Source organism: Ursus maritimus, unplaced genomic scaffold (assembly GCF_017311325.1).
Source record: "Ursus maritimus isolate PB19 unplaced genomic scaffold, ASM1731132v1 scaffold_19, whole genome shotgun sequence".
NCBI classification, from domain to species: Eukaryota; Metazoa; Chordata; class Mammalia; order Carnivora; family Ursidae; genus Ursus; species Ursus maritimus.
Genome location: NW_024424341.1, coordinates 51,491,813 through 51,502,542, shown reverse-complemented (window position 1 = coordinate 51,502,542; position 10,730 = coordinate 51,491,813). Strand labels below are relative to the sequence as shown.

The window sequence follows — 10,730 nt, the reverse complement described above, 5'->3', positions numbered from 1 at the left end:
AGGCTGTTTTTTGCTCTTTTTGTGGGGAGAATTTTGGACCCCCCGACCACCACCACGGCCAGGAAGTAGGGAGCGCTCACTGGGGTAGGGAGGTCTGTGCTGGACACTTTAACATCGCACACACAACTCATTGTCGCTTCCACATGTCCCTGCACAGGCCACCCACCAAGACTGCCACTCCCTGCTCTGCCACAGCCAGCTCCTAGATGGAGCTCCAGGTCTCCATTCGTCCCTCCAGGGACTCCTTGCCCCCACCAACTCCCCAAGTCCCACTCGTCCCAGAATAGCTTTTGACTTTGGGGAGTAGGGGAAATCTAGGATCCCCTCTAGCTAAGAAAAGAGGGAGCACCCTGAGCAGGGCCCCACAAGGGGGGGGGGGCTTGGGAAGGGGACAGATCTCTCCCGAGATTAGAAAGGAAAAAATAATGCCATAGACACAACTACGTCCCTGTGTCATAGAGCTTTGGGCAGAGAAAATGAAGCAGAAAGACAAGAGAGAGAAAACAAAGACAGAAACAGACATAGGAGGAGAAAGGCAGAAACCAAGAGACAGACTAAGCGACAGAGGCAACGGAAAGGAAGAGAAAGACATGGAATCAAGGATGGGAGGAGGATGTAATCTAGTGGCTCTAAGAACAAACTCCGGAGCCAGACTTTGAGATACATGGGCAGACAGAGGCAGAAGCTACAAAATAGGTGTTTTTTAATTGAAAATTTTTATAAAAAGGAGAGGGAACGTGAAGGGGCCCGTGGGCTAGTCCCGGGGTCCCGCAGCGTCGGTAGGAGGGGCTGAGAGTGGCAGGAGCAGTGAATGGCATCCCTCCTTCCATCGGTTCGCGCTTCGTGCGTCCCTCCTCTGTCACCCGTCAGGCACCCACTGCTCATGCGCATAAGCGGGCGGGAGGGGGCACGGCAGAGACGCGCGTGCGCAGGCGCAGAGCAAAGAGCCTGGGGCCTCCGAGGCTCAGGCCCGCGGCCTGGCGGGCGTGCAGTGGTGCGGCTGGTGCGAGGGTGCGAATCCAGGGCGGCAGATACAGCGGAAGGAGCCATCGGTGTTGACGCAGCGTGCATTGACGCAGAGCGGGGAGGCCGCCTCGGCCTCATCACACTCGTTGATGTCTGCAGAGAGAGGTACAGGGAGCGCTGCTCAGGCCTGGGGTCCCCGGAGCCCGTTTGTATGGCCCCTGGGGCTCCTGGGGCAAAGGGGTGCGAATGCTGAGCCTCCTACTTGGAGTCGAATCCAGCCACTACCACCTGCTGGCTGTGTGAGCCTGGGCAGGCGGTTAACCTCTCTGTGCCTCAGCTTTGTGTTCTGTGAGATGGGGATGGTAGCCCCTAGGTCACTAGGTTTTTGTTAGGAAAATATACTGATAATGATACCACAACGACCAATGCTTACTCTATATCAGACACTGTTTAAAGCACATTACGTGTATTTATCCTCCTAATAATCCTATGAGGTAGGTACCGTGATCCCGTTTACACATGAGCAAGCCGAGGCCCTGCCTGGGGAAGCTCCTTGCCCAATATCACACAACAAGCCCCCATTCTGCCCAGCGAGTTCTCAGACCAGCTCTCAGGGTCTCTGAGGGCCCAGGCCCCTGCTATTTCTTGGGTGAGTCCTTCGGAAACTCAGCTCTCGTTCCTGAGCCTTGGTTTACACATAGGGCTCAGGGTCATTGTAAATCAGTTGATGGTCACAACTCAATGAAATAGGTTCTACAACTATGCTCCTTTTTGGGATGGGAAAAACTAAAGGGCCAGTGACCTGTCCAGGGTCGCACGGCACGTTGCTAGACTGAGCCTGAGGTCTGTCCGATATCCCCCCGAGTCCTGGACTGTAACCACTTTGCTTTACTGCTGCCTATACTAGGCAGCCATGATTCATATTGCCATTCTACAGACGAGAAGACCGAAGCTCTCCAAAGCGGTGGAGCAAATTGCCCCAGGCAGCACTGGGAGTCCTTAGACATCACACCTGCAGGATTCTACAGGGTTCCTCGATCCTGCTTCAAGCCCAGGCCAGGTCCCTGAGGTCCTCGCAGCCTGACCTCACCTTCTGCTGGCAAGCCCCATCCCTGTGCAGGAGTTCCTTCCTGCTCCCTCTGGTCTGGCTGGACCCCCTGATGTTCCTGACATCCCCCCCCCTCCCCAGCTTCCACCCTCTCCCGGCACAGCTGGTCCTGGCCGCCCCTCACCGACGCAGGCCATGCGGGTCATGTCCAGGCGGTAGCCACTGAAGCAGTCGCAGGTGAAGCCCTCGGGGACGCGCACGCAGCGGCCGTGGGCGCAGCCATCCAAGATCCCGCACTCCTCTGCCTCCAATCCCTCGTAGGGCCCAGACAGGGTGCCTGCGGAGAACGCGGGGTCTCAGCCTTCCATCCCTTGAACCTCCAACGTGGAGCCGCGCCCCTGGCCGGGTATCCTCTTCTAAACTGTGAGTCTGGCTCCGGGGCTGCGGGGGGCGCTGTGGGGCCCGGTTTCCCTCGCTTTGCTCTCCCCGCCCTCCTCACTTTCTTGGTCTGCAGGTGTGTTTCTGTCCCTCTTCATCACTGCTCTCCGTTGCTCTCTCCGACTGCATCTGTGTTTCCCCATCTCTCTGAGCCAATAAAACCCCCCCCCCGCCCCGGGTTCTCTTTGTTTCTGGATCTCACCCTCTCTTGCTCCCTCTTCCTGTCTCCATCTCTCTGCACCCTGACTCCTCATCTGTCTCCATCCCTCACCGCAAAGGTCTCACCAGGATAGCCTCCACCTTCAGGTGACTCCTAGGCCTCTGGGAAGGAGCCACGGGTGTCGCTGGGACCATAGGCCCAAGTGCTGCTCTGGCTGAGGGGCATGGCTGGCGAGCAGCCTCAGATTCACTGTAGGGGCCGCCCGTCGTCCTCAAAGTCTGGATGTCGGAAGGGTGGTGTCGGCGGGTTGCTCCCGGACGGGGCGAAGGGCCCAGGAGGAGGTGGGTAGGGCTGTAGGGAGCAGTGCATTGGCATACAATTGCGGGCCCATGGAAGGCCCTGTAGGGTACCTAGGTAGGGGCCATATTCAGTAAGGAGTCCAAAGCTACCTGTGCCGGAGGACTCGTGATGCAGGCGGACGACAACTTGTCACAGACCTCAAGTCATCTGTGAACAGGGCTCGAGCTCATGGTTAGTCCTTGCTGGCCTCATGTCCCGGCATGGAAAGAGGAGCCCAGAGGAGTGAGGTAGGTGCCGGCTGAAGGCAGCAGAGGGCTTCAAGGGAGGCTGGGATCACAGAGGTCAGGATTGGGGTTTCTGGGCCAGATTGGGGCTGGGAGGGGCTGAGACGACTGGGTTAAAGTGCTGAGATCAGAGTTCGTAAGTACTGCTGCTAGGAACTCCAGGGTCCAAGTGCTGGAATTTGGGGGACCTCATGGGATCTGGACTAGGGGCCTAGAGAAATAAGATGGAGTATTTTACGGACCAGAGCTGGGGAGTCCTCTACGGACGCTGCTACTGGGGCCTTGCGGGCCTGTCAGGATGGAGGATCCTGAGCCAGGGCACCTGGAGGCCTGAGGACCATAGACCAGGGTTTTGGGCCTGGGGGCTGAGTTCCCAAGGGCTAAGATCAGGGGATCAGCGGGGTCTTTAAGAGCCAAGCTTGTGGGGATCTCTGGTTGTGTGCTGGGGTCTTAGGCACCTAGAAGTGAGTGTCCAATACACTGGGACTTGGAGGTCTGTGGGCCGGACAGGGTTCTGAGCACGTGCTTTTTGAGGTCTAAGGGTCAGGATTTGGGAGGAGGGGTCTCATGGGCTGGGTTCTGGCCTCTCGGAGTGTGGCCCAGGCAGTGGCGGTACCTGAGTCCTGGGGCGGGGCAGGGGCACAGTCCATCCCCAGGCCTCAGCCGGTGAGGCAGCAGCACTCGTTAGGTGGCCTGGCTGGGTCCGTCACGGGCACTACACATCAGGAATCGCTCCCACTTCCTGCCAGCACACTCCCAAGGTTGTCATCTGAGGGCAGAGACAGCATCAGGATGGGGACAGGTGGGATCGGGTCCTCCCCAATGCTTGGAGACAGCCCAGCCACCCAGTGCCTAACACCGAGATGTCATCTCTCAGCTGTATCTGTTTCAGAGGCCCCTGAGGTAGCTCCAGGTAGTGTAGGAACTTAGTCTGGCATGAGGCAGTGGAAGAAGAGGTTTGGAGTCCAGTGGGCAAAAAGAAAGGACCCCAAGAGATAGAGACAAACAATACCCAAGGGTCAGAGCCTCCGAAGAAAAACAAGAAAGCAAAAGATGCAGAGAGAGAGGCGAAAGAAACAGACTTAGACCAGAGAGTGGCAGAAATTCCAGGCCAGAGAGGTGGAAAGAGACAGAGACACACAGGGAAACCATAAGGGATATGGCTTTAGCACTGTAAGACCAGGTCCCATAAGCGGTCCTGAAAAATTCGGGCACAGCCACCGTAAGGCAGAGGCACGCCAGGCACTCAGGGTGCCGAAAGGTAGCCGGGGCCCAGAGGCGATAAGCAACGTGCAGGTACACCCGGCCAACGCGAGGCGGCGCTCTGGAACATTCGCTTCCGAGAAGCTTGTACTGGACGCGCCCGCCGTATATCCGGCACCGCGAGAAATGGGGCGTGGAGGGGGCGTGATCGGGCGCGGGCGGCGCCCGGCGCGGGCGTGAGGCGGAGCCGGGAAGGGGGCAGAGCTCTATGCCCTCTGGCCTCGCTTGGAGACGCGCGGCGCCGGGAGCCGTCCAGCACAGCGGGGCTCGCACGTGCAGTGATAAGAAGCCCACGGTGTTGACGCAGCTGCCGCCTCTCACACGCCGGGCTCTCGTCCGCGCACTCGTCTATTATCTAGGGAGGCGTGGAGGGAGTCGTTGGCTTTGCAGACCGTGTATTTTCCCACTTCCTAGCGCGTTAGAGAGTGATGGATGGAGTCTAGACTCCAGGAAGGACTTCCTGCTGGCGATGGCCACGTTCCAGAGAGGGGCTGGCGCGAAGAGTTGGGGAGGGTGGGGGCAGGAAGGAGGGAGGGCCTCATACCAGCGCACTCAGTCGCTGGGCATGGTAGTAGTAACCCCGTTGCTGCAATAACACAGTAGCACAGGGGCCGTGTTCACGCACACCCGCTCTTGCACACCTGGTCTCGGAAAAGCTGGCACTCGTCCCGTCTGCGGGAAGGATGGTCGAGGCGCCCACCAAGCAAGAAGAGGGAGGCGGGCCAGGGTGTGGGGCTGGATGGGCTGGATGGGGGAGATGTGTGGCTCGAGGCTTGACCAGGGAAGAGAGGGCCGAAGGTGGCGACAGAGACCCAGAGGTAGAGAGGGAAGGGTGGGAGGTAGAGGCGGGGTGGGGAGGCGGAGTAGGGGGACAGAAACAGGGTGAGATATAGGTAAACAGACCGAGAGAGGGTGAGAGAGGGAGCGGGGCCTGGGGGCTGAGGGAAGTGGGGCTTGAAGTCTGGCCTTACCCTCCGGAGGCTCAGGTCTCAGCTCGGTGCCAAAGGCTGGCGGCCATGGGGGCACAGTGACTGGTACTCATTGCACACAGACACAAAGCTGAGCCCAGACACCCTCGACCCGGCCCTGCCCGGGCCTGGGACTTCACTCTTGCCCCCCGGGGCCACCGCCTTCATCACCAGTTTCCAGGCCCCTGCCTTTGTGCCCACCTCTCAGCCTCATGCCCACCTGGCTGGCAGCTCACCCTTGCCACACTTCCCAGTACCCCAGCCCATGTCCAGATGTGTCTGCTGTCCCAGTCCTCCCCCTCTCTACCCAAACCCTCGGCCTCGTCCACCCCCCGCCAGGCCCTGCCCGCCCACCTGTCTCGGTGCTGGGGGGCACTGCTGGATGCGGCAGCCGCTGCCCCAGCCCTCACCCACGTGCAGCACTCTTTGCCCGCCGCGTCACATTCGCGCCAGAATGTTGTCCACAGAGCATCGAACCGCCGTGTCAAAGTAGCACTCCCGGCGCCCGCTGCCCTGGGAGCCCCCTGCCTGGGGGCTGGGCGGCGGGGGTGAGGATGGCGGAAGAGGTGGCGAGCAAAAGCACACCCGGGCTGGCAGGTGCCTGGGGCTGTGAGCCTGGGAATGTGCACAAGGGAGGCAAAGGGCTAATTTAGCCCGGTGTGGGCTGAGCCTCACACCCTATGTTATAGATGAAACTGAGGCAGACCCAGACTCCACCTCTCCCCATCTGTCCTCATCTCTCTCATTCTGACCCCCTGTCATTTTTCCTCCTGTCTCCCCAGTTCACACCCTCCCAGGTGTCTGGTCCATGTCCCAGATGCAGTTTGGGGCGTTCTCTGGCCTCCTGGATACCTCTGGGTCCTCACATCCAGTGCGTCCTAAACTGGCCTCGGAGTCGTCCCAAACCTCGGCTTGGGCCTAGACTTTATCTCCCCTCCACCAGGCAGCCCACAGCCTGTCCACTGGCCTTCGCCTTCTGCCACCCTCCCTCCTCTCTCCCGCGACCGCTGCCTTGGTCAGTCCTGTCCTCTCCTGCTTGGAGTCCTGACCCAGCCTGCCTAGGCTCCCAGCCCCTAGTGTCACCCGCTCCAGTCCTCCATATGGCAGCTGGAGGGGAGGCTTTAAAATCGGTGATACCTGCCCCTCTCCCACTCAAAACCCTTCCGGTGCCCAAGCCACCTCCCAGAGAAGGCCAGCCTCCGCAGGCAGTAAACTGGTGCAACCTGGCACTGCACCCTCCTTCGGCCTCATTCCTCCCCACCCCGTCCCTGGCCTGTACAGACTGCCACCTGAACTATTTTTGTTCCTCAAACATGTCAGGTCCTCTGTCGCCCCCTTTGCCAGGACTTTTGCCCCTTACTGTACCCTCTGCCCAGAATGCCCTCCCCACCCATTTCACCTGGCTTATTTCTACTCATCCTACTGCTCTCAGTTCAGACCTCCTGCCTATGGGAGCTCTAACTTTTCTCTCAGGCTGGGGTAGGCACCTCTCTGGATTCCCACAATCCCCTAGCCTTGCCCCATCACAGCCTTGTTCCTTTGGCCCAGGCTTCCTCCTTCAGCTCAGATTTCTCCGGTTGTCACTGGTGATGTCTCTGCCTGCCCTCTGGACTGTAAGCCCTTTAAAGACAGAGTGGTCTCTGTGTCCTTGGGACCTAGAATAGGGCCTAAACACAGTGGATGCCCTGGGAACATTTGTTGAATGAAGGAATCTAGTAGAGAGTCAGGGACAGGGCTGATGCAATTCCCCACCCATGTTAGCCCATGTGTTCTGAATTTTTATTGTTATTTAAAACAACAACATTTAACTGATGGCAGCCGTCCGTGCCTAGAATGGTTAGTCCACATATTTTCTGTGAGCCCTGCAGCCATCAGTTAAATAGACACACATCAGTCTTGCTCCAGCAGAAGTTCGGTGGGGGAACACAGCGTCCAGTCATGGGGTCAAACTCCTCAGGAGCTGGTGGGACGAACTTTACAGAGGAAGGAGCCTTCGACATTCTCACACAGGGCAGCTCCACACACACACCTATGAGTGTTTCACATTCATTCACGTCTGTGAGCATGAGACAAAAAGGAGAGAGGAGAGTCAATGGTTGTAAACATCTGTGATTCAAAGGTCTGAAAGTCTGGAAATACCCAAATATAGCAGGGTATTTTTAATCACCCAGACCCCATCATTCAGTTATCTTTTGGGGACAAGCCTGAATTTCCTTGGGAACACTCCTCCATTTCAACTCATGTATTTTTACATAGGATTAAATCTACTCCAAGTAGACACAAGGCCCAGGCACCGCCAACCAGATTACTACATTTCTCTGGTTCAGAGATGGGCGGTGACCAAGCTGGGCCAGTCAAACTTCAGTCCTGGAACTTTTGCTAGAAATAGCAAGCAAATTGAACGTCTAGGCTTCCCAGCTGAGGATGTAAGCCTGGAGGTGCTAAGGGCCCTTTTTGTCATTGTGAAGAGTCTAACCTGATTGTAAATACAACAGAAAGCCCAGAGCTGAGGGGAGACAGCCTTGTTAGAATCCCTAGATCCGGTATGCCTCAAGTTCAAGCATTTTCCAGGACTTCACCGTTTAATTATTCTCAAAGAAATAAAGCCTGTTGTGTTTGCATTTTGTCAAGAATTTAAGGAATATATAACTGGGCGCCTGGGTGGCTCAGTCGATTATGTGCCCAACTCTTGATTTCAGCTCAGGTCTTGATCTCAGGGTCATGAGTTCAAGCCCCATCTTGGAGAGGCTTCACACTGGGCGTGGAGCACTGCTTTTAAAATTTATATATTTTTTATTTTATATTTTATACAATTTATATATTATATATTTTTATATATATTATATGTTATATATATTGTATATATAAAATTTTATATTTTATATATTATATATATCTAAGATTCATGCAGCTCACTCTCTCTATATATTTTATATATATTATATATTTTTATATATAAAATATATATTATATCATAGTTATATTTTATATATATATAATTTATATTTTTATATTATATATATACATATGTGTGTGTGTATATATATATATATATATATATATATATATATATATATCACTAAGATTCATGCAGCTCACTCTGTGTAAATTGAACCTCAAATGGAAATATCTGAAACACCTACTGGACTCTGGTTAATGCTATGCATGTACTAGAAGAATTTAGGGAGAATGTACTGATGTTTGCAATTTTAAACTGATCCCAGAATAGGTGGATTACGGACAGATAGGAATTGAGACAGCAAGTATAATAAAAGAATAATGGGCTTATAGATCATGGGTATGTGGACGATTCATTCTGGAGTCTTTCAATTTTCTGTACGTTTAGACATTTTCCTCACAAAAACGTTGGAAAAAAATGTTTATGTGCACTTGAGTGTGCATTAAAAAAAAAAAGATCAGTGTGTGTTTTACACACTTTATGCATGTATTTTTTTAAGCCACTCCCAAAACAAGATCTGAATGAATAGGGTTTACTGTTGCCTTGGCCCGAAGCAGTCCTGACTGATACGGAAACTATGTGGAGTCCAAGGTCTAAAGCTAAACAGGCCCAATGTGTGTGTGTTTGTATTTGCTCACAGCGAATGTGAACTCACATCTGTTCAGGTCTGTGGAGAGGAGCAAGGGCCCCTGACCGACCCCCCCCACCTCTGGCCCCAGCCACCCCCAGGAGCCCATGCCACGCAGTGGCATGCCGTCCCTGGCCCCCTCGTATCCTGGTCAGAGGCACTGGAAGGAGCCGGGCGGTTCTGGCACGCGGCGTGGGCCGCAGAGACTGATTCGGCATTCGTCCACATCTGCAACCACCAGACAGTCAGGCCCTTACTGGACCTTCCCTCCCCTCCACATCTCACCCAAAGCTGAGGACACCTGCCCTGGCATCCGCCCCTGGCGTGGGCTGATAGCCAGGGCCACAGGCCGGTGTGCAGCGGTAGGAGCCAGGGGTGTTCTCACAGCGCTGAGCTCCCCAAATCAGCTGAGCCATATTCTTGGCACTCATCACATCTGCGGAAAAAGACGGGGTGGGGAGGAGAGAGTCACAGGACTGGATTCACAAGTTCCCGGTGCTCACAGTTCCCGTGACTGAAAGTCTATAAATCTGGTATTCAAGGAGTCTGAGCTTCTAAAGTGTTGAGACTCTTAAAAGGTCTCCACTGCCATTTCTCACACAGCCCCGAACATGGTCCCACCTCAAGGGCTTCACACTTGCTGTTCCTTCTGTAGGGAACACTCTTCCCTTGGCTGCATGGCTCCCTCTCTCATTTCACTCAAGTGTCTAGAGTCAAGCCCCTTCCCCACCACCCTTTCATCTCTGTCCAGTTATCCTGCTCTATTTTCCTTCTTAAACTTGATCTTATGTTATCCATGTATCTCTTGGCATGCCAACTGTCACCTCCCTAGACTAAACTCCACAATACAGGGACCTGTGTCTGTCTTGTTCCCCCTGCATCCCCAGGGTGTAGAACTGTGCCCTGACTTTTACAAGTAGGTGCCCCAAACTGTTTGCTGAATGAACCTTGAATCTACTTGCCTATTTACTGTCTATCTCCCCCAACTTTTCCCCTTCATCTCTCCATGAGGGCAGAGACTTTGCTGGATTCATTGCCTATTGCACCTCCAGGGTCTGGCACACAGTAGGTGCTTAATGAATTCTTGTGGGGTAGTGAATGAGGTCCCCTACAGCTAGGCTTCCATGGGTCAGAGGTCTGGCAGCCAGAGAGCCCAGAATAACCAGCCCACAGTAATTTCATGTGCTCCCCAAATCCTCACACCTCACCTCCCATGAGAAAATTCAGAGGGAGGCACTGGTGGCTTATTTCACACCACAGAGAGTGAGGACACGGTTTAGTGCATTGGTTGGGGAGCTCGCTGCCTCCCTCAAGCCTGGAAGGCAGGTTCTCCTCCTCCCAGTCCCCAGGGAGCTGACTGTGACTTGTCCTAGAGGCAGGGGTGGGGGGAGGAAAGTCTCACCATCACAGGTGCCCTCAGGGCCGCGTGGTAGCCAGGGTCGCAGTCCCGGACTTACATGGGAGCCCGGGGGAATTCTCACAACGCTGGGACCCGCACAGGGCACGGGCGCTCGACATTCGTCACGTCTGAGGAAGAAGACAGAGCAGTGAAATGGGGAAGCCAGGGGAGGCTGGGAGCAAGCAGAGCAGGTGAGGGAGTCATAAAAGGGGAGTGGAGAGTCAGAGGGAGGAAGGGAAAAAGCAGCGGAGGAGACGGATACGACAGAAGGGAGCCAGAGGGGCAGGGATGTCGGGCCGGGGAGGCGCCTCTCACCG

The 10,730-nt window shown here is 55.1% G+C and overlaps 1 protein-coding gene across 1 annotated transcript in view; it reads right to left on the bottom strand.

Annotated features, from left to right (window-relative positions):
- Window positions 1–686: 686 nt before the first annotated feature.
- LTBP4 (latent transforming growth factor beta binding protein 4) overlaps window positions 687–10,730 on the bottom strand; it is a 43,481-nt gene continuing 33,437 nt past the window's right edge. The window contains exons 29-30 of the mRNA XM_040633994.1: window positions 2,199–2,351; window positions 687–1,119 (exon numbers count right to left, since the gene is read on the bottom strand). Coding sequence (XP_040489928.1) covers window positions 965–1,119; window positions 2,199–2,351 — 308 coding nt within the window. The 3' untranslated portion in view covers window positions 687–964. The remainder of the gene's footprint in view (window positions 1,120–2,198; window positions 2,352–10,730) is intronic.